At 57.2% G+C, this 26,625-nt stretch overlaps 6 protein-coding genes across 6 annotated transcripts; 2 read left to right on the top strand and 4 right to left on the bottom strand.

The window, feature by feature from the left end:
* Positions 1-2,998: 2,998 nt before the first annotated feature.
* On the bottom strand, positions 2,999-3,673 carry B0H64DRAFT_397198 (uncharacterized protein). The gene has a single exon (XM_062803859.1). The coding sequence runs from the start codon at positions 3,303-3,305 to the stop codon at positions 3,093-3,095; it is 213 nt and encodes a 70-aa protein (XP_062659554.1). The 5' UTR covers positions 3,306-3,673; the 3' UTR covers positions 2,999-3,092.
* B0H64DRAFT_442379 (uncharacterized protein) lies at positions 3,639-5,888 on the bottom strand (the record flags this gene model as incomplete). The annotated part of the gene is made up of 1 exon (XM_062806638.1): positions 3,639-5,888. One exon carries the CDS (start codon positions 5,886-5,888, stop codon positions 3,639-3,641), a length of 2,250 nt encoding a protein of 749 aa, XP_062659553.1.
* A 4,284-nt stretch (positions 5,889-10,172) lies between these two features.
* B0H64DRAFT_161830 (uncharacterized protein) lies at positions 10,173-14,223 on the top strand. The gene is made up of 3 exons (XM_062798610.1): positions 10,173-12,013; positions 12,065-13,745; positions 13,833-14,223. Exons 1-3 carry the CDS (start codon positions 10,484-10,486, stop codon positions 14,096-14,098), a joined length of 3,477 nt encoding a protein of 1,158 aa, XP_062659552.1. The 5' UTR covers positions 10,173-10,483; the 3' UTR covers positions 14,099-14,223.
* A 705-nt stretch (positions 14,224-14,928) lies between these two features.
* B0H64DRAFT_161801 (pheromone A receptor-domain-containing protein) lies at positions 14,929-17,908 on the bottom strand. The gene is made up of 3 exons (XM_062798609.1): positions 16,976-17,908; positions 16,402-16,924; positions 14,929-16,343 (listed from the first exon to the last, which is right to left on the bottom strand). Exons 1-3 carry the CDS (start codon positions 17,619-17,621, stop codon positions 15,401-15,403), a joined length of 2,112 nt encoding a protein of 703 aa, XP_062659551.1. The 5' UTR covers positions 17,622-17,908; the 3' UTR covers positions 14,929-15,400.
* A 944-nt stretch (positions 17,909-18,852) lies between these two features.
* Positions 18,853-22,602, top strand: B0H64DRAFT_432669 (glucose inhibited division protein A-domain-containing protein). The gene is made up of 5 exons (XM_062806013.1): positions 18,853-19,376; positions 19,457-19,545; positions 19,598-19,670; positions 20,163-20,216; positions 20,311-22,602. Exons 1-5 carry the CDS (start codon positions 19,093-19,095, stop codon positions 22,460-22,462), a joined length of 2,652 nt encoding a protein of 883 aa, XP_062659550.1. The 5' UTR covers positions 18,853-19,092; the 3' UTR covers positions 22,463-22,602.
* Positions 22,603-24,755, bottom strand: B0H64DRAFT_397184 (CDP-alcohol phosphatidyltransferase-domain-containing protein). The gene is made up of 4 exons (XM_062803858.1): positions 23,921-24,755; positions 23,415-23,758; positions 23,056-23,305; positions 22,603-22,990 (listed from the first exon to the last, which is right to left on the bottom strand). The coding sequence occupies exons 1-4, from the start codon at positions 24,265-24,267 to the stop codon at positions 22,861-22,863; spliced, it is 1,071 nt and encodes a 356-aa protein (XP_062659549.1). The 5' UTR covers positions 24,268-24,755; the 3' UTR covers positions 22,603-22,860.
* Positions 24,756-26,625: the final 1,870 nt, after the last annotated feature.

Genomic DNA, 26,625 nt, shown 5'->3' with positions numbered 1-26,625 from the left:
TTAGCTTGGTTGTGGACAATGGGTGCGTGACGTTTTTAAAAAGTTGCGCCACCGAGCCGGGACAAAGAAACCAGGTCGTGACTCCGCAGAGGACTAGGAAGTGCCACCCAGGATCCAACGATCTTTCTGCGCCTGCCGTCGGGATTTCTTTTGTGCGAAGAAAGAGGCCGGTGCAGGATACAGAAAGAGAAACGGGGAGCCATGACACCGCGCAGCCGATGGCGGGGCAGAAGGCACATACCTTTTGCAGCAGGCGGTGGACACGGCCAATTGATGCGGCGTGCGTCCTAGCAACAACCTGCAAACTGCTAGAGCGGGGTTCTGGACGGTGCGCGACTGACCAGGAATGGAATGGGAGAGAGCGCCGCGTGGCGGAGGGATGCGGAAGCTGATGCAAGGGCGCTGAGGAGGAGCTTGATGAGGGGTGTGAGGGTGGGGTGTAAAAGAGAAAAAAAGATGGGGAATTGGGGAGGAAGAGATGGGGAGGTTAAGTTCACCACATCGGGGGAATGGTTGTGGTGGAAGGAAAGAGAGGGTGAAGGTTGAAAAAGTTAAAAAAAAGAGGGGTCAACTTGGTTTGGCAGGGCAAAGCTTTTAGAGGGCGAGCGGGCGATAACTGCCTTGAGCATCAGAAAAGAAGCGGCAAAAGTTTCAAACCATGGGTTCAGCACGTGTATCGAATACCTGCTTTCTCACGGAATCCACTGCCCATTGCTCCATGTTAAAAGCGAAATATATCCTGATAGGGCGTCTACATAACATTATACCAATTCTGATAGCAACGGTTCGTTAGATAAGGTGGAAGAAAAGTCAACACAATGCGGCAACCCTCATAGGGTCATGAGTAGGTGCTCATCTCATCTAAGCGTGCCTCAACGTGTTGACCCTTCCTGTTCCACTCCTTTTCCCACCTAAATTTACAAGCGTTCGGTAGTCGGTGCCTACCTAGGTAGGTAGGTATGTATGGTGATGGGGACCGAGCTGTGTTTCTCGACCACAACACAAATAAATCGCTTGCGTTCTCCAGCGGCAGTCTGCCCGTTGAGTGGGTCTGCCCCACCTACACCGAGCTGCCCCGCTTGAGCTCCGGTCGCTCTGCAATCTGTGCTTCCTAGAGGTTCCCCAAGCGGCACAGTTCGCATGCGAGTTCTTTGCGTTGCCCCAACCTCATAATTACCATACGCACAGAAGTAGCAGATCACACCCCGACCGCGCTCTTTGCAGCTCGCACCTGATCAATCAAAGCTCGAGACACCAGGCGTACCATGGGAGCAGCCTGTTTTTTTGTCCAATTGCCCACCCCGCCTGCTTTTTGTTCAACTTTTCACCCCACATTCCGCGCCATCTCCTTCGCTTTCGCCTTCATCCTTCGAGAAGGGCAGACCCCTCCAACTTGGTCTTGGCTTTTTATTATCGTGGGAGAGACTTGTACAGATAGCCCACCCTTGCCCGAGCGAACTCCTTGACTCTCCCATACTTGGAGTTCTGGGTGCGTGGGAGCATTGTTGTCAATCTTAGGTTTCACTCACAGGTCTAGTCGCCCATCCTCGAACCACGAGAAGATTCTCCCGGCAGCTTCAGCTGTGATGAAATACTCATCCCACATCAACTGCAGCAGCCTCTCGAGGGGTTTGGCTCCGATTGAAGCAGGACCGGGCCGCCATTGGCTCAACAAATGGGCAATAATTCTTGCCCATGACACTTGGCGACTGGTAGCTCAGTCACACCTCGTCCCTTTGCTTCGTGGGAGACAGTTGAGAAACCCCGGTTTGTCCTCTCTTTGGCTCGGCAAGTAACAGTGCAGCTTAACGGTCCACCCTCGACTCGCATTTGTGGGGGACAATGTACGGTCTTCCTGCAGTCGATCAAAACGCCGAACACAATCCACACCACCCCGGTCTTCCCCGCCGCAAGCATCTGGGGACCCTATCCTTTCCATGCGGCCTTCCTGCGACATCTCCCACTTAGAGACCCCCATGTCCTCTGACGCTGATCGTCCGAAAAGCCATGCCCAGTCCGAGGAATCAGCCCGTATGGGATCCCCCCGGAAGTGAAGCGGTCCATCGGGTCACGAGCTCTACGCCTCACTCGCCTCTCCCAGCCACCAACGCCGTTGATGTCGAGAAAGCTCTGTGGCATACGGCCCCTTTGGGCGGTGGGCATATCCAAGCAAGACACAAGCACGCTGTGCCACTCGACACGACAGCCCTCGCCGGCTCGGGCGAGGGTGCCGGACTCAGAAATTGCCTGATTGCGAGACCCTGTGCGCCATCATCGCCCGCGCTTTCGTGCGCCAGGAGAGCCACAACCCGGCCGTGGCCTCCGACTGGTTGGGCTCGCCTTGTTTTGGTCACGGCTCCCGGGATCACCCCGCGCCTCCCGTGCTGTCATGTCGACTGGCCTAATCTGATCTTGGATGCCTGAGCGGTCGATTGGTCCGTCCGCCGCCTTAACCGTATGTTTATGTCACGAGTCTTTAGTGGCAAAAGCAAGATACCTGTGTGTGCTTTAGGCGTCATGTGACATGGCCATGATACACCTCTGTTGAACCACGCACGGCTTAGCTCGAAACACTGGTGAGGGCTTGTGCTAGCTACCTCGGAGAGGATACAGTTACAAGTCCAAGGAGACACCCCTTCACACCTCGATGTGTTTTGTGGCGAAGCGTCTTGCAGAGGCTAACGCCACATGGCGGACTTTTGATCTAGTACCAGCCAGGGGAGTGGGAATTGAGGTCACCTCTTCGGAGGTCTCGGAAAGTGAATGGAAGATTCCACCAGTGCTCGTATAATAGGTTCTCCGTCAAGACATTCACACCAGCGATAAGAAACATCAAGCAATCAGGCAATATAATGTCGCTTGAAGACTGGGTGGTTAAGCCGTGGTCATTCTACTACCGGCGACCACCCCCAACTGGACGGACTAAAGCTGGCCGAGATCAGAAGGAGTGTCACGGCGTGTTGTTTCAGTCAGCCGAAACCAAGCATCACTAGGCCAGGTAACCAGGCAACACAACTAGTCTTTAGTCCCATTAGAACACTCGAGATGACGTCCACCGTCTGACTTTAGTCAAGGTCGGCTAGGGCAAGTGTTTAGATATGTAGGCTCCTACGCTGGCACGCAGAAGTTGTAAGTTGTATGTCACAGTGAGTTACCGAGCCCCCAACCAACAATACCGCATCAAATTCACTCCCCATATCCTCCAGGACCTTATGGCTCCCGAGAGACCAGAACCGAGAGGACCATAACCGAAGTGCCCGCGATAGCGAAGGGAGGAACACCCCGACCCAAGAAGCCAACCACATCTTCCGTGTTGACTGTGGTTACCATGAAGAGACCAGATAAAAAACCCTGTAAATTCCGTTGCGTAGGCCGTGGTCCAATGAATGCCCTATTCAACGCCCTCTAGGGAAAACAGGGAGAAAACATAAAAAGAAAAAAGAGAAAACCCCCTAAGTAAACGTAAACAAGAAAGCCACCGCCAAAACTCCCCTCCCCGTCTTACCCCATTCTTATCCATATCCATGCGTAAATCATATCATGCCAACCAACCAACCCCCAAACCCACAAAACACAAAAGAACCCCCCCCCCACCAAACCAAACCAACCCAACCCAACCCAACCCAAACCACCTCACCTCACATAACAGCACACCCCGTCGTCCTTGCCCTCCTCCTCCCCCCCGCCACACTCACCTCCCCACCCCCACCTCCACCCCCACCCCCACCGGCGACATCACCACCCCACACCAGCTCGCGCATAGCCAGCGCCTCGCGGGCACGTCTCCTCCGCCCGCGCCCGCCACCGCCGCCGGCCCCAGCCCCGGCCTCCTCGTTGGCCTGCATGTAGTCGGCCCACTTGCGCTCGAGGCGCGCCGCGGCGGCGCCGTCGCCGCGCAGCACCCGCTTCGTGTGCTCGTCGACCGTCATCTGCCAGCCGTGGAAGCATTTGAGGGCGATGATCTCGGTGGGGAGGGTGCGGCGGGGGTTGGGGGTTGGTTTGGGCGGGTTGGGGGTGGTGGTGGTGGTGGTGGTGGGAGAGACGAGGAGGGGTTCGTCGGTCTCGGCCTCCGGCTCGGTGCTGCCCCCGCTCTCTGCGGTGGTGGTGGGTTTGTCGGCTTCGGGTTCGGGTTCGGGTTCGGTGGTGTCGGCGGCCGTGGTGTTGCGGTGCAGGATCTCGCGGACGCCGGTCCAGTTGATGCTGGGGCAGTCGTAGACGGCCAGGCTCAGGCTGACGACGGGCGGCCGGGGGGTCGTTGTCGGTGTCGGTGGCGGTCGGCGGCTGGAGCGTTTGCGCACCATGCGTGCGGCCTCCGCCAGGACCACGTCGCTGACGCGCGTGTTGTCCATGTAGACGCTGCGCAGGCGCGTGCAGGCGCGCAGGACGGCGATCAGGCCGTCGTCACCCAGGTGCTCGCAGTAGCCTACGCTGAGGTGCTCGAGCCCGGCGGCACAGGGGGCTTTGGCAAGGTGCTGGGAGAGCAGGCCATCGGTGAGCCGGGTCAGGTCTTCGAGTTCGAGGTGCGTCAGGCGTGAGGTGGACGCGAGGATGGGCTCGAGGGCGGCGTCGGTGAGGGCGGGGATGCCCGAGAGCTGGAGGCCTTCGAGATGGGGGACCATGTAACCGAGGGTTTTGACGCCGCGGTCGGTGAGACCGGTGCAGCGGGTTAGGTCGAGATGGCGGAGCTTACGGGTCGGAACCAGCGGACGATCAGTGAGGATGTCGATTTCCGGATCAAATCCGTGGAGCATGGTTTGCAGAGCCGCGTCGGTTAAGTGATCGCAGCCGGCAAGGACAAGGCGCTCGAGAGTGTTTGTGCGAAAGATGACTTCGGCCACTTGGGTGCTGAAGCCTTTGATCTCGCCGGCACGAAGGTCTTTGAGTTTGGGGCAAGCGTCGACCACGAACCCGATGCCCCGGGCGTCCATGTTTTTACACCATGAGACGTTGAACACTTCCAACTGCGGGCAAGAGTTGGCCACGATCTTGCAGGTGGCGTTGTTCACCGCGTCTAACCCGGTGAGGTTCAGATGGGCGAGCCGGTTGTTGGTTTTGAGGAGCGTGTGAAGGGCTGACCGCTTGAAATTTCGGCATCCCTCCAGCGTGGCATTCATCAGGTTCCGACACGCCTTCACCATCACTTCGGCCCGCTGGTAGTGCTCCACCTGAAGGCAGCCCCTGAGATTGAGGTCCTTCACGAACGGCCCGGCCGAGACGATGATATTCGCCAGAGATTCCGCCGGTATCTCCCTGTAGAACTCGGAGGCATCGAGGCTGGTCCATAGCTGACCGTCGAAACACATCTTGTGAAACTCGTGAGAGACTCGCGAAGCCCGCACTAGTTCTCTGGGCCCGAGGAACGAGAGGACATGGATCTTGAGCTCGCGGGGCATGTCCGCCCAGAGATTGAATGCGGTTGCCTTCTTCTTGATCGTTGCCGGAAGTGAAACGGTAACTGGGGCGGGCGTAGTGCAGCCCACTGGTCGAATGGCCAGCACCGACTCGAGTCCCTCATGAGCAGGCGACTCGGCGATCGGACTGGCCGGAATCGACGTATGGGCGCTCGAGCTCCCGGCGGCGGATGACTGAGAGAAGTAGGAGCCGGCGCTCGGCTGGCCAAACGGGGAGGCGGTGGACGCCAGGCTGATGCAGGAAAGATTGCCGGACCTGCTGTAAGGACTGCTTGCGGACCTGGAACGGCCGAGGCGATTCAAGGAGGAGGAGGACTGCATGCGTTGCAGACCACGAAGTAGCCTATCCCTTCCTCGCTTCTTTGGTCGCGGCTCTGCCACATTCTCAATCCCCCCATCGCCGACCGGGGCACCGTCCGAGACGGCGGGGCTCGGTGATGTTGTCGGAGCCTCGTGTATTACTTCGGAGTCGGCCATGGCGGTAACTGCCCCGGGATCGGGACGGTTTGTCAGGCGTCAGTCAGGCACGGAACGAATGGGATACAGGTGTCTGGTTCGGAGGTTGAGGTTGACGGAGAAGGTTCAAGCGCCGGCACGGGAGAAAAAGGGCGTGTTCGGGGATTCCTCCACCTGCCCAATTGCGGTTTAGGATTGGCGCCTGCGGAGGTGGCGACGTCAAATCGACCCGGAATGATATCGATGGTGGGGTCGGGCTCAAACAGCGGGTGAGAGGCGCAGACAAGGAGATGCCGGGGAAGTCGCCCGAACAAAGGAGGGATATTCCCACCCCGGACAGTGGGCAGATGCCAACTTTCACCTGACTAACAGCGGGCCATGGAGCGAGAGTGGGAGAATGAGTCGGAAACTGACGGAGTGCGCGGTTTTTGTGTGTAGTAAACGAGAAAACTACGATGGTGACGAGTGTGTGATGACAGCTGTCGTTGTCGATATCGGCGGCGCGGCTGAGTTTGGTCGCCTGTTTGTGTTTGTTGCTGAGCCCAAGAAGGCTGCGCAGCTGAAGCGGTTTCACGCTTATGGCCCAGAATGCTTCCTCCAAATCCTCAGCTGAAAGATGGTTGAGCGCGTGTACACAGTAGAGCTGACGGGAGGATGAATGATAGGAACACACGAGAACCCAGCGGAGCAGATAAGACGACAATGACAGCGATGTCAGCTACCTAGGTAGACTTCAGACGGAGAGAACTCGGCGATTTTGGGAATTGGGCATGTGAGGAAAGCTGAACGAATCCCGAGAATGAGGACTGAGTGATTGGTAAAACTGGAGCTGCCCGGTCGATGCGAGGGGGGGGCAGCAAACTGTTTGTTTCTCTTATGAAAGTGAAGCCGGCGCCCAACCGTTTGTTCTCCAACATCAACTTTGCGAGACTATTTTTGCCTGGGGACTTCCGGATGCGTTTGAAGCATCATTTAACCCTTGGGAAAAGAAACAATAGGGAAAGCCTCAAGGAGGGGTAGTCAGCCCTTCTGGACAAGTCGATCGTCAAGGGCGCAATACACCTGGAACCGGGACGGGCCAGGCCCTGGATCCCCCATCTGACCGCCTCCGTGGCACCGTTTGGGGTGTTCGTGACTTGGGGGGTTGGCTGTCGATTGGCTCTGGTTCGTTGTTGATGAGAACCGCGAGACAGTGGCAGACTGGCGTGACTGGGAGACTGGGAGAGGAGGGAAGGTGGGGTTGGCTGTCAAGCGGCCTTATCTTATCGGAACCATTTCGGTGGTCTTCCCCGCCACGAGCCCCCGGCAGCAGACCCCGAATTCGCTACCCCCCCACCCCCCGCTGAAGAGACCGGGAGAGGGTGGGGAGGCGGATGGATGCCCGCTTCGGACCACCACCTAGGTACCCAACCTAGAAGTTTGGCCTTCAGGTGGTCGTCCTTTTAGGCGCTTGCTGTACCACGAGTATAAGCGCGATTTAGCATCAATGATCCTGAGCTCATTTGGTAAATGTTCGGGTTTCCCATGACCCGGTGGTAGATACTGTGTAGGTACTCCGTACCGACCTATCCTCTAGGTTGTTCCCGGTACTTGTACATTGCCGGTTCTAATAGATGAGATGAAGAGGAACGAGGGATGCATCATGAACACAAAACAAGATAATTCTGATCAGAGCCCCACGAGGTGCTGGCAGAATCCGAACCGTGGCCACAAATTCTTGTATTCCGTCCATCTAAAACAGTCGTCACCGTATGCTGAAATAGGTAGTGAAGAGAATTACACTTACTGCGGTATTAACTCTCAATAACAATGGAGACATGCCGAGCCCAAAGTCCGCTGACCTGGCATGCTGCAAACACCCGCCCCATCTGACCCGTTCGTCTTTGTTACGGCCTTGGAAGGTTTGGCCACGCGACCAGGGGTAGCACGGGGATGTTGGATGCTTGACCTGATCAACGGAACGCCTCGTGGCTCCCCACACACAGTGAGCAGCAGTGAAACCGGCGTGTTGGTGTGTCGTGTGTGTCTTGCCCGTCTACACAGGAGGTCGCCGCCAGGCCCGTTTCAGATGGGGAGGCCGGGCCGCAAACCGATCGCGGGGGCGGGACTGCCGGGAGCGACCAAACATCCGCAGCGGCTTGTGGAGCCCGAGGATGCCGGGCGCCAGTTAAACGAGCTGGGGTTAACTCAAGGTTGTGTCAAGAAACGACGGTGTTCGTCCTTTCTCATTATTATTTGCTTTGTATTTTAGTTCGTCGAAGCTCCGTTTGAATCGAGGCAAATGTGAGAGCTACGTCAGGGAGATATCATGATGAGGCCCAGAAGGCTACAAACAGCGTACAACCTCGCTAGAACGTCCGGTTTGACGGAAACACGCAGTAACGGCCCATATAGCACGCGTGGACTAGCTGAAGCTGAGCTGAAGGGCTGTTCCATGCCGTTTCGGATGAATCGAACGTCACTGGAAAAACATGTGAAAAGCCAAGTTGGCGATGTGCAGTCTGTGGCTTGGGAAACCGGTGTAACAATTACCACACATAATTTGAAAGAAGCGCGCGAGCGAGGCCCGTGAGCGTGGGGTGGCAGTTCATCAACCCCCGCAGAGCCATTTTCTGTTCTCATTGTTTTGCCTGACGGCAAAGAAGCCAGATATAGACCGAACTTCTTAGAACGCATCACAAAGGTGCCATGTCTCTGAGTCGCCAAGAGGTCTGAATCAAATCCAAATGAAGGCAACGATCGTCGACCTGGGCGCGGCTGATGTTCGATGGCTTCGTACTTCGCAGGCAGTCTGTTTCGGCACGGGCATGGGTTGTGGGCCGCCGTTGCTGGCAGCCAAATAATTACCTAAAATGGCCCGAAACCCAACCAGCGTTGCTGATGTTTACAATATACACCGACTGGGTACCGGTGGTCAGAGTTATAGGATGGAGTCGGTTCGCTCAAATAAAACAAAGGAACGGAATGAATACCCGGATCTGCCTCATAATCGCTTTGATGACTCGGGTTCGAGTTGCAGTGGCTACGACCAAGAACAAGGAACCCAATCTGCAGGGTAACCGTGCGCACCTGGATATTTCAACTGTGACTTGGTCTTTACTTTTGCCACCTTGTTGTACGGCTTGAACCATCATCCGCGCTGACACCAAAGGTGGGAAGTTGTGGTCTCGCTTATTCTGAGGCTTTCAGCATGAGAATCAAAGCCTTGTCTCGCATTTCTCGGTGTGGGATGACGATGACGTCCTGGCATTTCTGTCTCAGGCCTCAAGAGTCAGCACTGTATATACACTGTGCTACCCCCTGTGGCCAAGGTCACTCCCCCGTCACCCAAGCCTGGTTGGTGGGCTCGAGGTGGGATGGGGATTTTGGAACAACCCGCAACAAATCCGATACTCTCGGTCGGCACCTGGAAGGACATCACACAGATAATAGCCCGGGCAGCCCAACCCGCCTCTTCTTGGCCTGGTTTTGCCTCGAAAACCGACACGATTCCACGTGTTGCTTTTGGTTTCTTGAGTGGTCTGCCGGGATATTGACAGTGGCGGCACAGCGTCTCCTTGGCTGCAACCAAGGGGGAAAAATAAAAAGGACAAGTCCACATCTTCTCCATGTTCGCGGCGTGCCGGATGCTGTGTATCGCCGGCTGCGGGGGTGCGGTTCGCTAGCCCTGCGCGGGATTCTGAATTTTAGAATTTGCGAGCCGTTCCTACCGCTAATATTCCGAGACATGACATTCCAGGAAGCAACCTGGAACCTGTGTTGATGCCGTTTTCCCTCATTCTCGGTCGGATGAACGCCCTTGCTTTTCTGTTCGACACCAGCCCAGACCGGAACCTTCCTCCCTCTACACATACTGTGAATCTGACATCCTCATCCCTACGTCACCCAATAGTGGAGGTTCGAAGTACGAAGTGCCCGGGGTACGCCGTAGGTACAAAGGACAACCGCCGGCTGAGTCGAGAGACGAAAGACCGCCTGACACGGCCCCTTTAAATCCGGTGTTGCGCCGTGGCTTGGTCCTCGCAAGGCGACGCAGCCTGAACCCCACCAACCGATTTCTCCATCGATAACTCGTTCAACCGTCCATCTGGCTACAGATCTCCATCCTTCCCCCGCCCTCACCGCGAGGAAACTGCCAATCGTTCCCTTTGTTTTTTATTTTCCTATAAATCCGCACGTACATTGCTTGCCTCAATTATGCTCGGTATATGCGGCGGGAACTCAGACAATGGTGAGTCAGAAGCCTTGCGCCGCCGCCTGCTCAGCAGCGCCCAGCGGGCAGAAAGCAAAAGCCGCTCCGAGTACGCTGGGCCTGTGCTGACACCGAGGCTCGCGCTGCGCCCATGACAGGCGAAGACACACCACACGGAGCTGAGGCCCGCGGCCGCCAAAGGCTCTCGCCGTCTTTGCAGATACCCAAGAACAGAAGCACCGGAAATCTCGGGACTGTAGGGACTGGGGGCGACAACTCTGAAAAGGCTCGCATCCGCTTCTCGTTCGATGCCGGCGCCTCGGCCGTCGAGTACGACACAATGTCAAGGTCAGCTTTTCCTAGAAAAGCAAGAGGGGTGGCGGTTGATTGCAGGACGGGATAGCTGTGTTGCTTTGACCCTCTAATGTGGTCAAACAAGTCCGGTCACGCACTGATTCGTCTCTGGTCACTGACATGTGCTATCCGTCACAGGAGCTCCATCGTGACCGACCACGACCACGGCTTGGGAATGTCCGGACTTCGACGCATACGCCAGCAACCTAATGCAATGAGGACCCCCACGATGCCGTCAGTCTCAAGTAGAAACCCGTCACTCACCGATTTGTCTCGGTCAACATCTGCCTCCGCCAGTATGTTCCTTGACCACCACTCGACCCCGGTGTCCCCGTGTCCTATCTCTCCCACCTTTACCGAAGACCTCTCCCGTTTTCCGTCCGAATCGCTCCATTCGTTTTCATTCGCACATCAATCCGAAGACTTGATACACAACCGACAAAACGTCCTGAAACGATCAATGGAGTTCATGAGAGACAGAATGGCGTGGTCGCTCGCGGCTAACGCGGGGATAACGAGCGCGCAGGCACGGGTGACGGGTGACGTCGAGGCCCAAAATATGCTGGATTTGTTGACGAAGGCACAGCTGGTCGGCGCTGGGAATCTCCCCAACGGCGGCCGCAGTATCCTTACCGGGCCATTGACCGGGCCAGCAACGACATCAAATGCAAACGTGTTCGACAGGGGCTTCGCTCTGAGGACCGAAAGCCCCGAGCCTATGGATAGGACGCCACTCACGTCTCCGACCGCTTCAACACGCCCCCCCGTGGTCATTGAGATACCGGCCCCTCACCAGGAAACATCGGTTCCAACCTCAGACTCGCGGTCGCAACCCCCATCCAGCGAGAGTACGGGGTCTGAGAGCTCGTCAAGGACGCCGACGAATGAGAGTGGTGCGAGTGGTACTACGGCCAAGACATCACCGCCGCCGTCAAGACGTCCTAGCATTCTGAAGCGAACCATGACGGACACAGACATAATGCAGGCATCGGTACAGCAAAAGCTCATCGATGTCATGGCGCAACCGTTCCACGCTGCCGAGCCGCAGACGCAGACGCAGCCTCAGCGCCGGCCATCACAACCCTTCGGTCCTGCGGTACATCCGCCACCCGGCACAAGCCCCGCCGTACACAATCACCCGACGAGGTGGGTGCCTGCTGCCCAAGCAATCTTTACCACCGAGTCGAAACCGCCATGGACGATTATTGCTGCCAATGATCTTGCTTGCCTGCTGTTCGGCGTCACCGCCGCCGAGGTTAGGAAAATGGGCATATTGGAGGTGGTACAGGAAGAGAGGAGGGCATGGCTCGTTGGGAGATTGCAGAAGGGCAACCACGAGCATGCCGGAGATGGTTCCGAGAGCGAGATCGCCCAGCCGGTGCCTGCCGTACAGACGTCTACGCTCCTTGGCTCACGCGGTGGTGGGATCACGGCAAAGCTGCTGAGCAAGCCAAATTCGAGATCGCAGACACCCAAGGCTGCGAGACGACCAGCCACCATCCACAGTGGCGATCCGAAACCTCCAACACCAGGGCAGGGTCACCGTCAGAGCAGCAAATCCAGGGGTGTACTGCTCTGCGGCGACGTTGTCCCAATTCAAGTGAGTACGAAGCCGTTTAGCGAGGTGACTTAAGGCTAACAATATGGTTAGAAACGCAACGGCGCCACGGGCTCTGCTAGTTTTTGGGTCATTGAAAAGCGGGTGGGCCTGATCTGGGTGTTGGAAGAGATCCACGAGGATGTCTCGTACATCGACGTCGATGAGGATGGAGCAGTCCTCAAGCTCTCTGGTGCTTTAGGTCCCATCTGGGGGAACGAAAGTCTACAGCCAGGCCAAGACATCGGCTTATTGATACCCCGAATCCCACGGCAAGGCATTGACCCACGCTTCGGTGAAATCGACTATCACGAGATCGCGAGGCGGAAGTACTACACGTGTCGTAACTGCGACCGGGTCAGCATCCCGGCGACGGTGGAACAAGTCAGGGGAACCACCCAACTGCGCGTGTCGAGCTTGCCGCATATTGCCGGCATTATCGTGGTCTGCCCTCAAGACCTCACAATAAAGAGCTCCAACTCGGTATTCTGCGGTGCACTTTTTGGCCACCAGAAGCCGGACGGCATTTCGATTAACCAACTGGTGCCAAATTTTGACAAGATACTGCGCGTCCTCACTGAGCGAGAGGGCGTCGATCTGACCGATGGTATCATAATTCCCGAGCACTCGTTCCGAAAGGCGTCGGCGTGTTTGGCACTCGAGGAGGGACAGCCGGATGCTGCTGCAGGATTCCTTCGTCCGGACAGTCTTCCGGCCCGCCACCGGGACGGATCTCAACTCCGAATTGACATTCAGATGCGGGTAGTAAAGAGCGAAAAGCAAGTCGTGACGAACAATGAGGCTGTTGTCGAGAACAACGATGTTGAGTCACCAAAGGGTGAGGCGAACGATATGTTTGTTCTGGCTCAAACAGAGATGGTGTATGCTCTTTGGATTACTTATTCACGGCACCTCCACGCTTCGCGGACAAACGTGGGCGCGTCATCGCCATCGTTTTCTGGCACCGCAACACCCCTGCATCAACCGTCACCAGGCCAAACGCCGGCCCACACCCCGCTGGATATGCAATCCGATTCGGACGAATCGCAGAAAGGGGAAACAAAGACTTCGTCATTGGCACGGCAGTTGAAGTCGGTCGCCATCACCGCCGCGGCCAAGCTTACCGGCTCACAGCGGGCTTCCGAGTCTCAGAAGGACCAGGCCAGCTCGTCCAAGTCGGCAGAGCCAGCACAAAAGAAGTCGATTGATGATTTCACCATCATCGAGGAGATGGGCCAGGGCGCCTACGGGCAGGTCAAGCTGGCGAGATACCGCAGTACCGGCAAGAAGTGCGTGCTGAAGTATGTTACCAAGCGACGCATCCTCGTCGACACGTGGACGCGTGACCGCAGGCTAGGCACCGTCCCGCTCGAGATCCACGTGCTGGACTACCTACGGCGGGGCGAGCTGCGACACCCCAACATCGTCGAGATGGATGACTTCTTCGAGGACGAGGTCAATTACTACATCGAGATGGCGCCCCACGGCCTGCCCGGCATGGACCTGTTCGACTACATCGAGTTGCGCACCAACATGGACGAGCAGGAGATCCGCAGCATCTTCGTGCAGGTCGCCCGCGCCGTCCACCACCTACACACCAAGGCACAGGTGGTACACCGCGACATCAAGGACGAAAACGTCATCCTGGACGGCGAGGGTCACATCAAACTAATCGATTTCGGGAGCGCCGCGTACATCAAGAGCGGTCCCTTTGACGTGTTTGTAGGCACCATCGGTAAGCCCCTCCCCACCCCACCCCACACACATCACACAAACAACCAAATGACACTTAACACTAACCCCCCCACCCCCCCCCCAACAGATTACGCAGCGCCCGAAGTCCTCGCGGGCCGGCCGTACGGCGGCAAGGAGCAGGACGTCTGGGCCCTCGGCATCCTGCTGTACACCATCACCTACAAGGAGAACCCCTTCTACAGCATCGACGAGATCATGGACCGCGACCTCCGCGTCCCTTACACCGTCAGCGACGAGAGCATCGACCTGATCCGCAAGATGCTCGACCGCAACATCGAGGAGCGGTACACCATTGATCAGGTCTTGGAGCATCCGTGGTGCCGGATGGAGTGAGTTGAGTGGGTTGGTGGTGGTGTGGTGGTGGTGTCTGTTTGGGGGTGAGGCTGGGGGGTGTGGCGGGCGTTCCCACCCCCCGGCGAAGTGAGACTGGGGAGCTGGTGATGAGGGCACTTTTTAGGATAGTCGTCATGGAAATGGTGGAGTTTAGTCATATTGTGGCGGGGGAGGGGTTGCTCCTGAGAGAAGCGAAGTTTTGCGCCATGGTGAGGCATGGATGCGGGCAAGTACGACACAGCGCAGGGGGTCATGGTGGGAAGGACCGGGGGAAGGCGGTGGAGGGGGTGTACTTCCCCTTTGATCTTTTCTTTCTTCGTCTCATTTTCTCATCGCGTCTTTCAAAGGGATAAGCGTCTCTTCGGTTTGATATTTTGGTTGGTTGGGTTTTTGGTATGGATTTGGCTGCATCATCATCATCATCATCAGTGGCGTCTTGTTTCTTTTTCCTATCCTCTCTCCTTTGTTGCTGATGCCCTGCATGAGAGTTGACAAGATGAGGCCAGAAGATATGATACCGATTGCATTGTTTTCGCATTGTTCTCTCTTGCTGTCTAGGGATAGAGTGGGGCACCTGTGTTGTTCCCATGACAGTTTGGGGGGGGAAGGGGAGGCGGGTGGTGGGAGATTGTTCAGAGAAATGAAAGCATGAGACAGACGTACACGGGGTGTGGTGATACCCATATTAGTATATACGTTACAATGAGCAGTCCGTTTCCATCTGTAAATTGTGGATAGGGCGGGTTGTTTCACTACCTGTCTCGTTGGATACTATATATATTCTGGCGTTTGGAATTACACCACTGTGTACACAGTACTTACTTGCCTTGGGCTTCCCCACGCAAACCGCCACTGTGTTTATGTGACATGAGTACGTTGGTTCGATGATGCTTGACATGTAGATGGGATCGGACGAGAGTGGTGTGTGTACCGCAGAGGCGGCACCGTCAAATTTGTCTTGCAATCTGGGTATATCCGCCAACCAACACCGAGAGCTTCTCGCTCAGTCCAATCTTGCGTAAGCTTGACACGGAAAGAAATAAGAAAAAAACGAAAGAATACTTAGTACTTGTCCTTCCCTGCATTACACATCCTTCTCTCTCCCTTCCAACCTCCCATAAACCAAGCACCACCGCCGAAAAGAACTGTCGAATAGAATGCCAAAACGACTCCAAAATACCAACATCCCAACCAAGACAGAACCACATCCCAACCTCAAACCCCCCTCTCACCCCTCACCCTCCCATCACCACCCCCGCCAAACCCCAAACCCAAACCCAAAGCTCTCTCAACCCCAAGCGCCTAGCTCGCAGCATTCGAAACCCGCCTCCCCCCCATCCCCATCTCATAACCCCCCTCAGCGTCCCACTCCTCCCTCGCCCGCTCCAAGTCCACCTCCACCGACCGCCGCGCAATATGCGTCTCCACGCGCACCACCCCCTGCTCCACGGGGGCGGGCATGGCGGTGGAGTTGGTGGTGGTGGTAGTGGTAGCGGTAGGAATGCCCATACCCTCGCGCTCGCGCAGGCGGGCTTTCCAGTGCGCGTTGGTCTCGGGGGTGTCGTCGGCCCAGACGTGGGTGGCGACGCCGATGTGCGGGTGGGTGGTGGTGCCGGTGTGGGGGATGGGGTGGGGAGGGGTTGGTGTGATGGTGGTGGTGGTTGGGGGTGTTGTTGTTGTCCAGGGAGAGGTTTGGTGGTGGTTGTGAGGGTGGGGGTGGTGGGTTGATTTGGGGGTTGGTGTTGGGGTTGGTGCTTTGGTTGGCGTTTTGGTTGGTGTCGGTGTTGGTGATGTTGTTGTTAGTGGTGAGGTTTGGTTTCCTCGGGATGGGCTGGGGGTTGGGAGGAGCGTGAGGAAGGTCGCCGTCCTCGATGATTCATGTTGCTGCTGCTCCCTTTTGTGGGTGTGTAGGGCGGGGAGAGAGGGAAGCCTCGGGTGTGGTTTGGCAAACGGGGTGGGAAGGATATTATTATAAGGGTTTCGAGCCGGAGGAGGCGGGCCGGCTTCTATTTGCGCCGTGGCCATGTCGATCTCGGTAACGGAGAGGTCGGGCCAAGGGTTATGATCGGCAGTGGAGGACGACACTGTTTTTTCGGGGTATGAAAGCGAGTCGATGCCGCCGCTCATGGTGAGGTCCTCGGGCTGGTTTCGAGTCAGAGAGGACGAGCGTGCCCTGTCGGCGCGGCTAGCTATTGAGACTTGCTCAGCAGTGGGGAGGAGAGTGTCCTTGTGGGTGGATGATGAGCTACACGGCACGAGTCAGTATAAGAAGAGTACCACATAAAGAGGTAGGATATTCATACCTTGTCCCGAGCATGCTCATGCCTCGCAGTTGGCCAGCTAGTGAACCCCAGCTGAACGAGGAACCGCCGCGTTTCGCACGGGGCACGTACTCCTCCTTCAGTTTGGGGAAGACGTAACCCAGGCCGACGGCCAGAAGAAGTCCGCGGTACATGTTCAAGGCCTTAGGGGTGGTGCCGAAGGGGATGAAAACGGCAATGCCGGCGAGCTCGCCAATAAAGGCAATGTTGAGGGTGGAAAAGTGCATCATATCCGTTGTGGTGAAGGAGATAAAGTAGACGTTGAAGGGGTCTGGGCCGAAGTGGAGGGCGTCGAAATCGTAAGGCAGATTCCAGGGGGCGCCTTGGATGATGTTCAAGAATAGTAGGACCATGACGAGCGGCAGCACCACGATGATGCAGACCAGAGTCATGAAATAGAGCTTCTTCCTGACCCGGTCTTGCCTGGCCGCGGCTATGCCGTCCTTGGACCGGGCGACCTCTCTAGTGACCTTTTCGATTTTCCGATAGCGGTAGAAGGTGAGGCCTGGGATACCGGTGAGCGGATACCGAGTCTGAAGGGGTTGTGGTGACTTACCTGCCATGTAAGCTGCGCCAACAGCAAACACCGGGGTGGGGAGAATGTAGAAGACCAGGTAGATCCAGTTGGGGTAGTAGACGGCACTGCACCCAACCAGGGTCGAGACGTTATATCGGCCGAAGGTGGTGAAGTAGGTGAGGATGACCTGGATGACGGGGACGGTAAATATCACCAGTGCCGAGACGATGCGCTGCCGGCGCCTCTCGCTGCGCGTCGGCTTGTCGGCACGGTTGAGGGCGACCTTGGAGGCCAGACCACGCATGATTTCGAACATGCAGATGTTGAAGGCCGTATGCATAGCGAAGAAGGTGTAAGTCATGATATCACACCAGCCCTGGCCTGCCCACCACGTCTGAACGTTGTCATCGCGCCATATCAGGGCGTTGATGACGGTGATAAGGTTGAGGACGAGGAGCATGACGCAGATGACGGTACCGGCAAACTCTCCATTCCGCCAGAGGAGGCGAGCGGGGACCCAGGTGACAAAGAGGGAGACGAGGCCGAGGAAGACCCTGAAGAAGAGGTTGACTTGGAGGGACGGAGACGTGTAAGGGGCGCCGGGCCCAATACGCTCGTCAGGGGTTGTTGTGAAGCCGAACTGCGCAAATCTGTTGGGGGGTAGTGTGGTGTTTGTCGAGGCCATGGTGGCAAGTTGTAAGTCAAGGCTGGAAGACCCTGACAAAGTGAAGAAGGGAAGGTGAAGAGTGAGTGAGAAGGAGTGTCTGTTTCCCCCCGGTTCATGGACCCCAGGGACAGACTGATTTCAGCAGTTTCACGGATGAGCATCCAAGATAAAGTAGAAGCCGGCTCTGAAGCAGAGAAGAGGCACGCAGAATAGAAGGAGGGACTCTAACGGCGGCGAGATGGGCAACATAAAGGAAGACGACGGCGAGGGGTGCGCCAGGGGGCGGCAGGGTGAGCTCCTCCATGGCTATTGCTCTATTGCTCCATTGGCTTATTGACGGGAAGTAGTCCATTGACACATTGAGACAGAAGACTCCGATACCCCACTGTGATGGTGGTGTTGCGGGAAGCATTCAGGTGAGAAGCGCTGAATCGGCTTATTGAAGCTCTATTCAACCCCCAAAGAGGCAAGGCTCAGCGGCGGCAGAGGTTTGAAGTCGCCCAAGTCAACAAAGAATACCGACCACTGCTAACCGCGAACAGCCCCGACTTCAGGGGTTCTAGTCCGTCACCAAAGATTGATTTTTGACGAGTTCAATGCCGGGAAGTGACGCATCGTGCCCGAGTGTGACTGCAATTTGTTTCCATCGGTCCCGGAGTTGAGGCTTTCCATTTTCCATTTTCCACGACCCTGTTGTCACACACTGCTACCACACTGATGCCGTTTTGGTACAAAGTACCACTCACGGATAGTGCCGGTACTTCCATCTCGTCTGTACATACCAAAATAATTCTGTAGGTTGGGTGTTGGACCTGACTGTTGATGTCTGAGACACAACCGACCTTCCCGCGCGTGTGCGCGCTTCTGAGCTTCCGCGCTTCTTCAGTTCCAGGGTTCTGTGTTCCTGCTGCAACAGTTGATGCAGCAGTTCGGCAGTTCATGCTGCAAGAGTCGGTGTGCCATCACGATCACCAACTCCAGTCGCAACTCATTGGGCCATTTGTCAGGTCGAAACGTTTCGGTTACGACATCCGGCGGTAAACTGGCCACACCGCGGCTGTGCCTGCATCGATCGACACCCCGACATGGCTTTCTGCAGAGCAGAAAAGCGGATAACGGAAGAAGGTTGGAAAGAGCTCCGACGTTGCTGAGGGAGGGAAGTTCCGTTTACCGTGTAGACGAATTAGGCAACAGATTTGTGGGTGTGGGAGGAGAGAGTCATTCAGCCACGGCCATGCTTCCAGGGGTCCACTTCCAGTGGCAGAAGCTCTAGCATCAGCCACAGATAGATTTTAATGGTTCGCGTCGCAGCAATCAAACGCGCCCGGAGCTCGCGCATCGTAATTCCATTTTGACCAGCCCCATCCCACAAGTCCACACAGCCAGCCACATCCGAATCCCGACAACCCCCATCGACCCATCGACGGCCCATTTCACCCCTGCAACTTTCGACCATCGAAAAAGAAAAAAGAAAACCGAAGCAGCAAAAATGTCGGCCTTCCTTCGCACCGCCTCCCGCGCTGTTGCCCGGCCCGCCACGGCCGCGCGCACCTTCAGCACGACCGCCTCGCGCCCGGTCGCTCGCATCACCATCGTCGGCAACCTGGCCGACACGCCCGAGGTCCGCGCCTCTAGCACCGGCCGCGAGTACCTGCGCTATGCCGTCGCCAGCAACTCCGGCCATGGCGAGCACCGCAAGACCAGCTGGTTCAACGTGAGCTGCTTCGTCGACGAGGGCCCGCGCCGGGACTTCTACCTGTCGCTGCAGAAGGGGTACGTTTGCTTGTTTGCTTTTCAATCAAGGATGGCTTAGTTACATATTACGAAACGGGTTTACTGACTTGCCAAAACAGGTCTCTGCTCATGGTGGAAGCCGATGTGTCCATGTCCAACTATGTCGACGGCGAGGGCAAGCCCCGTCAAGGCCTGAACCTTGCACAGCGTATGTTGCGCCGTGACTCCGAAATGGCAAGCATGCTGACTGACTGTTCTAGGTGCTCTCGAGGTTTTGAAGCGCCCTTACAACCCCCCGGCAGCTGAGGGCGGCGAGGCCGAGGGCCAGCACCAGTAAATGGCGGATGGAAATCTCGCATTTACAATTGAGTCGATATGAGGCATCGACGCGAGACTGAAACGATGCGCTCTCTCCTCCTGCAACTGTATCAAACGGGGGTCCGGGCTATGGTGGGGGTTGTCGGTGTCTCGGGGACGCGCTGTACTTTTACTATCTCCGGAGTACGATACCAATGACTTACTAGGTTGTGTGCACGATATCCCGCTCGCTGAATACAATGTGCGTGGTAGATTTTACATGTTGGCTTCTCTCGAGCACTTTTCAACATATCGCTGCGTTGATTCTTGACCCGAGTGCTGAGCGCCAAGACACGTCCCTCGCTGTGGGCCTCCTTATCGCTTATCGGCCGATTGATTTTCTGTTTTTGGCCGCATCCCATCCCACCACCATCACAGCATCCCAGGTGGAGCAACTTCGGTCGCCATGATGAGGTTATGGCTTCCCAGGGGCCTTGTCAGGCCACTCCCACGGCCTGTTTTCCGTAGCAAAGTCATCATTAACAGAAGGCGAACCTTTGCGACTGTCAGTTCCGACCCGAGGTGAGTCTGCACACAAAACCGCCGCAACATACACAACCCACATGAGCCCGCACTTGTGCTATGCCAATACTGATCCCCATCTTGCCTATTCCAGACCATTCGATGTCATTGTAATTGGCGGCGGCCACGCCGGCTCCGAAGCATGCGCCGCAGCGGCCCGCGCGGGCGCCCGCACCGCCCTCATCACGCCCGAGATAGACAACCTCGGCGTCTGTTCCTGCAACCCGAGTTTTGGCGGCATCGGCAAGGGCACCATTGTGCGCGAGATTGACGCCCTGGACGGACTGGCGGGGCGCGTCATCGACAAGGCGGGGGTGCACTTCAAGATACTGAACCAGGCGAAGGGAGCGGCCGTCTGGGGGCCCCGCGCCCAGATCGACCGCGACCTGTACAAGAAGCACATGCGCGAAGAGCTCCAGACATACCCAAACCTGTCCGTCGTCCTCGGTAGGGTATCCGATATCGTCATAGCCGACAACCACGACGACCCCAACGCCGATGGCGCCAAGAACAAGATTACGGGTGTGCGTCTGGAGTCGGGCGAGGTGCTGCCGACGACTCAGGTCATCATCACCACGGGAACTTTCCTCGGCGGCGAGATACATATCGGAATGGAGGTATATCCGTCCGGGAGGATGGGCGAGCAGGCTACGTTCGGTCTAAGCAAGTCACTGCGGGAGGCGGGCTTCCAGCTCGGCCGGCTCAAGACGGGCACGCCACCGCGGATCGCCAGGGACAGCATTAACTGGAGCATACTCGAACCACAACCAGGCGATGTGCCTCCCGCGCCATTCAGCTACCTCAACGACACCGTCGCCACCACAGAACAGCTTCTCTGCTACCTTACCTTCACCAACAAGGCCACGCACGATATCGTCCGCGCGAACCTCGACAAGACGATCCACATCCGCGAGTCGGTCAAGGGCCCGCGCTACTGTCCCTCCCTGGAATCCAAAGTCGTCCGCTTCGGCGACCGCGAACGACACATCGTCTGGCTCGAGCCGGAAGGCTTCGACAACAACATCGTCTACCCGAACGGGCTGAGCATGACGATGCCCCCCGAGGTGCAGGAGCAAGTGCTGCGCAGCATCAACGGCCTCGAGAAGTCCGTCATGCTGCAGCCGGGCTACGGCGTCGAGTACGACTACGTCGACCCGCGCAACCTCCGGCGGACGCTCGAGACCAAGCCGATCCGCGGCCTCTTCCTGGCGGGCCAGATCAACGGCACGACGGGCTACGAGGAAGCCGCGGGGCAGGGGATCGTGGCGGGGATCAACGCGGGGCGGGCGGCGCAGGGCCTGGCACCCGTGACGCTCTCCCGGTCGGACGGCTACATCGGCATCATGATCGACGACCTGGTGACCAAGGGCGTGACAGAGCCGTACCGCATGTTCACGTCGCGGTCTGAGTTCCGGCTCAGCGCGCGCTCCGACAACGCCGACACCCGGCTGACGCCGCACGGCCGGCTGTGGGGGGTCGTCTCGGACGCCCGCTGGGCCCGCTTCCGCGACGACGCCCAGCGCATGGCCGACCTCAAGCGCCTGCTGCGCGACACCCTGCTGACCCCGGACCAGTGGTCCGACATGGGCATCCCGGTACCCACAGCAATCACCGAAGCCGGCGATATCAACGAGACGGGCGGCACCGGCACCGGCACCGACACAAACAATAAACGCTACCGCAAGCGCACTGGGCACGAGGTGCTCCGCCTGCGCGGCATCTCGGCCGACCACCTCGTCCACGCGCGCCTACCCACCGACACCACCACCACCACCACCACCCACACAACAACAGCAACAGCAACACCAACACCACCACCATCATCCACAAACCCCTTCCCCCCGCACATCCGCAGCCGCGTAGCCGTCGACGTGGTCTACGAGCCGTACGTGCGCGCGCAGGCGGCCGAGGCCGCCCGCCTGCGCCGCGACGAGGCCCTGCGCCTGCCGCTGGACCTCGACTACGCGTCCGTCAAGGGCCTGGCGCTGGCCGAGCAGGACGTGCTGGCGCGCACGCGGCCCGAGACGCTGGCGCAGGCGCGGCGGGTCGAGGGGGTTACGCCGGCGGGGTTGGTGAAATTGTTGGAGAGTGTTAGGCGGGGGGAGATGGGTGGAGGGAGGGGGGGGAGGGGGAGGAAGGTTGCGGAGGTGGTGGTACAGGGGGAAGGGGTGGTGGAGGGGTTGGATGTTGCGGGCGCGGAGGATTTGGAGACGTTGGATGCGAAGAGCCGGGCGGAGGGGATGTGATTCTTGGGTTTGGGTTTGGGTATTGGGTGTGTATGTTGGGGTTTGTTGGAGGGGCTGTATATCACCTGAATATTCGTGTGTATGACTAGTATGTAGCGGATGGATGACAAAAGGCACATATCATGGAATGGTTAGAGGGTTGGTGTTTGGGGGAGTAATTAAGTATTTTTAGATGATGAGGGAACAGTTACAACATATGGTATCCGCGACGCCCGGTGCCGCCGTTAATGTAGGTATACAGTTGAGGTCCAGAGGATCCAAATGGCACACAGCCAAGAAGGGGTATCCGCGCGGCTGCCACTCGAACAGGCCGCCGACAAAGGTTTGCTTGCCCTTTGCTTGGGAAGGGATGCGCCTCACAGCTGTCGCAGGGGTGGGAGAGCGCTGGCCCTGGTGTTTCACCTGGGGTTCTTCTTCTCCTGCTCTGCCTTCTTCTCCTCAGCCTGCTGCGGCGTCAGGATCTTGACCGCGTCCTTGCTATAGATGTAACTGGCACCACTCCAGACGGTGGTGGTGGCCACGACATAGCTTGGGTGAGAATCAGCGACTGCGGGGGGCACATGCGCAACAAACAGATGGGATAGGGCACTCACTGCATGACGCCCAACATGCTGCTCATATCCACCGCTGGAATCACGGGCGCGAGGGTCGTCAGGCCCACTAGCCCTAACTGCAGCGCCGTGTTGTACTTGCTGATCTGGGTTGGGTGCACCTCGGCCGACGGCAGGGAAAAGTCCCAGTACCGGGCGAAAGTCTTGGGTGGTGGCAGTGAGATCCAGCGGTAGTAGATTGCCGAGATGGCCAAGGCGACGTCTCGGCCGAGGATGATGACGGCGAGCCAGACTGGGTTATATGGTGAGCCATGGCAAACACGGGGGGGCAGTAATAGAGGGGACAGTAGCGGGGGTAGGGGAGCATGAGAATAAGAGATTGGAAAAGAACATAACCATACCTGGCAGCGCCCCCTTCACGGCCAGGGCCACAGTGAGCACCGTCATGAGCGTCTTGTCGGCCATGGGGTCGATCACGGTGCCCACGACCGTCCCGAGGTTCCAGCGGCGGGCGATCCAGCCATCGAGGGCGTCGGTGATACCGGCGTAGGCAAATAGAGCCAGGGCGGCAGTATGATAGTCGTGCAGGATGCAGTACCCGATGAAGGGCGCCGCGACGAGGCGGGAGGCGGTCAAGATGTTGGGGATGGTGTAGATATTCTCGCGGAGGGTTGCCTTGGGCATGGCGGGCAGCATCTTGCGGAGGGCAGAGGCGGGACCTTTCTTGGGCGGCGCGGGCGTAGGGCTGTTGGGATGTTAGCGATGGAAGCTGAGAAGGGACAGGACATGTGGCGGTAGCCGTAGTGGATGGTGTAGGTCAGGAAACCAGGGGTAGAGTCTCGTGAGATGGGCTACTCCAGGAACTAGCAGCCAGCAGACCATGGAAGAAAAGCCGCAGATTCCATACCTGCTTTCCCCTGACATTCCTGTCTCGGGCTTCCCGGTCCCCGTCGCCTTCTGGCCGTCACGCCTCCACCTGCTCGACATAACGAACCATCTCGCCTGCACGTGAAGCTCGACTCCCATCGCAGGTCCCAAACCACCTTCCCTCCCAAGGCGGCCTGATGATACTGGGCTATACAGCACATTCCCGGCCTGCCACCGTCTCCCACTGCCCAGATACCTCGCGCCCCCGACGTTGAGACCTCCACACCCGCCCATTGCCACCCCGCCTTGCAGGCCCGCCTTTCCAAAGCCAGCCGAAGCAGCCCCACGCCTCAAGGCGGCCGAGGCCGGCATGGTGGAACGCAACATGGCCGTTGCACACACGCACACACACCAGCGGGCCGATCCTCAACGCCCAACGCTCAACCCTCCTCGACTGCAGCCGAACGATCCCGTTCGGCGTGTTAACCGTCTGACAACCGGGCCCGATTGATTGAACGACTCGGAATCCAAGCAAACTCCCGGTGTCAAACAACGGTCTCAGAAGGGGAGCAGCACCCCAATTTCCCACTCAACTCCCCAAGTCGGTAGGTAGCAGGCCCGTATCGAGTGTCGGATTCCGTCCGTTCCGCGCGGCTGCTGCCGAGGATGCGGCGCAGAACTTGGAGGGAAATGGGCGACTCCGGCAATTGAATACAGCGCTACCAGCTATTGCATCCTGCTGCCTCGCCGAAATTCAATTGAAACAAATTGTTGCTCTTGGACCGAAGGGGAGAATTGGCGTTGGAGGACGCTGGGATGTGGTGCACGTGAGCTTGACACACAAGGTAACAGCATCCCAGGGCGCTGGAAAGGCTTGACGTTGAGCCAAAGAAAATCAGCAGCAGGGGTGGAGAGTGGGGTGCCACTTTTATCCTTGTCATACCCTGTCAACCCACGAGGTGAACTGCCGAGCCGTTGAAACACTGCAGGGGCAGGGTTTCAGAGTCTTGGTAGGGCTGAGTGAAGCCGCCCGAGAGCAGAAGGGAGTCGGGAATTGAAGTCACTCGAAAACCGAAGGCCACGGAAACCCAAGACAATTGAGAATTAGGATAAAGTTTTAGATTAAAAAATTAATATTACCTATTACCTATCTATTCTGTACCTATCGGAAGTCAGAAAGGAAAGCCCAACAACAGAGAGCTCACTACCTACCTAGGTACCTAGGCAGCGAGGCGAAGAGGGGGGTGGGGGGAACAGGAAGGAAACCCCCCTTCTCCCCCTTCGTAGTTCCCAGCTACTCTGGCCTCTACCACTAGCATGAAGGGGTGGGGAAGGACGGGGATGGGCCGAGTAGGTGACGGCGGACGTAGGAGCGGGGCGGGAGTTGGAGCTCGGCTGGCTACATGTACGAGGGCGGCGCAGCTGAGGGGGGGGGCCTAGGTTAGCTTCGGGTTCTTGGGGGGTTTGGGCTGGGTGGTGGCGGTCGTTTTGGTGGTGGTGTTTACGATTGTCTTCGCCACTACAAAAGTGCATGTTAGCAAGCTAGGGGGGGTCAGCTTACCTTGTCATGGTTATGACAAAAAGGCGAGGAGAGGGGAGACCGGAGGATGGGAGGTCGAGAGAGGAGGGAGGTCGAGAGAGGAGAAGAGAGGTAAGCTCGAAAGACGAGGGAAGATGGGGGGCGGAAGGGAAAATCGTGGGCAAAGGCTCGAGAGGTTGGCACAGAAGTGTGCGTCGAGCGTAAGATGGGAAAAAGAAGGCGTCCTGGAAATGGGGGGAAGGGCAGAGGCTATATATACTCCAGACACGAAAATTGCATGACGTTTGAAGAGTCATACATTGGAGTTGCCACCTGCGCTATGGTAAATCCTAACAGTAAGGAGCCCAAAAATTATGGTTGTTGGCATATACACAATATCACGACATCAACCATTGGACCCAATCCCCCCATGCTTCGGTGTCGATACTCTCAACGTGCTCCTGCTCTAACCTTATCTGTTCTTGACGTGCGTAGACAACTGGATAGCGTGTGGCATAAGACAAGCACGCCACTGCGTCGCCATTTTATCTCCATATTCGTTATTAGGTAGCTTAGGCTGTAGTCACGCCTTGGGGCTCCCATATCACCTCAGCCTCCCAGCGTCATGTTTACCTAGGTAGCTAAAGATAGAGGCACGAGCTTAGCTATCATACTACCTCCCCATTCGCCCACAATGCAGCATAAAACGGAGACATTTCCTTTACGCTACCTTGCCAGCTCCCAGTTCATGGTGTTCTACAGAGGCCTACGGAACATTGCTCTCGATCCTCAGGCTGGCATGCTCTAGCAAATCGCATGTAGTAAAATACCATTTTCAAAGTCTATCAGCTTGCTAGTATCTAGAAATAGCATTATGACGCCACTAGTTGGTTTTCCGGGCCGGAAATCGACGAGTCCCCAAGCTGTGTCGCGTCTAAACATCCGGGGAAAATGTTAGCCGTGCGGCCGGATTAAGATAGGTACATACCTTAGGTAGGTATGCAGATACCTATACTAAAACATGTCATAGTTTATCAGGGCCATATCACCAATGAGCAGAGGAAACAACGATCGGCTGCTGAGTCAATTATGAAAAACGTAGGTGCTCAGGGCAGAGAAATAACTAGGAGATGTCATCGCCTGACGCCGCCGCATAGGTAGGTACCTAGGTAGGTACTAGTACCCATGCTCTGCGCATAGAACCCCTCCCCGCGGGTGTGATACCT

Source organism: Chaetomium fimeti (genome assembly GCF_033439085.1).
Source record: "Chaetomium fimeti strain CBS 168.71 chromosome Unknown B0H64scaffold_4, whole genome shotgun sequence".
In the NCBI taxonomy this organism is placed as follows: Eukaryota; Fungi; Ascomycota; class Sordariomycetes; order Sordariales; family Chaetomiaceae; genus Chaetomium; species Chaetomium fimeti.
Note: the sequence above shows the minus strand (reverse complement) of the source record. Positions and strands in the feature narration are given on the sequence as shown.

Coding starts and splice junctions, on each gene's coding strand:
- B0H64DRAFT_397198 (XM_062803859.1), bottom strand. CDS start 3,305: ATGTGGTTGGCTTCTTGGGTCGGGGTGTTCCTCCCTTCGCTATCGCGG.
- B0H64DRAFT_161830 (XM_062798610.1), top strand. CDS start 10,484: ATGTGGTCAAACAAGTCCGGTCACGCACTGATTCGTCTCTGGTCACTG. Junction 12,014..12,064: donor GCGACGTTGTCCCAATTCAA/GTGAGTACGAAG, acceptor CAATATGGTTAG/AAACGCAACGGCGCCACGGG. Junction 13,746..13,832: donor CGTGTTTGTAGGCACCATCG/GTAAGCCCCTCC, acceptor CCCCCCCAACAG/ATTACGCAGCGCCCGAAGTC.
- B0H64DRAFT_161801 (XM_062798609.1), bottom strand. CDS start 17,621: ATGGCCTCGACAAACACCACACTACCCCCCAACAGATTTGCGCAGTTC. Junction 16,925..16,975: donor TGGCGCAGCTTACATGGCAG/GTAAGTCACCAC, acceptor CCGGTATCCCAG/GCCTCACCTTCTACCGCTAT. Junction 16,344..16,401: donor ATGAGCATGCTCGGGACAAG/GTATGAATATCC, acceptor CGTGCCGTGTAG/CTCATCATCCACCCACAAGG.
- B0H64DRAFT_432669 (XM_062806013.1), top strand. CDS start 19,093: ATGTCGGCCTTCCTTCGCACCGCCTCCCGCGCTGTTGCCCGGCCCGCC. Junction 19,546..19,597: donor AGGCCTGAACCTTGCACAGC/GTATGTTGCGCC, acceptor TGACTGTTCTAG/GTGCTCTCGAGGTTTTGAAG. Junction 19,671..20,162: donor GAGGCCGAGGGCCAGCACCA/GTAAATGGCGGA, acceptor TGTTTTCCGTAG/CAAAGTCATCATTAACAGAA.
- B0H64DRAFT_397184 (XM_062803858.1), bottom strand. CDS start 24,267: ATGTTGCGTTCCACCATGCCGGCCTCGGCCGCCTTGAGGCGTGGGGCT. Junction 23,759..23,920: donor GGAATGTCAGGGGAAAGCAG/GTATGGAATCTG, acceptor ACATCCCAACAG/CCCTACGCCCGCGCCGCCCA. Junction 22,991..23,055: donor AGCATGTTGGGCGTCATGCA/GTGAGTGCCCTA, acceptor TTCTCACCCAAG/CTATGTCGTGGCCACCACCA.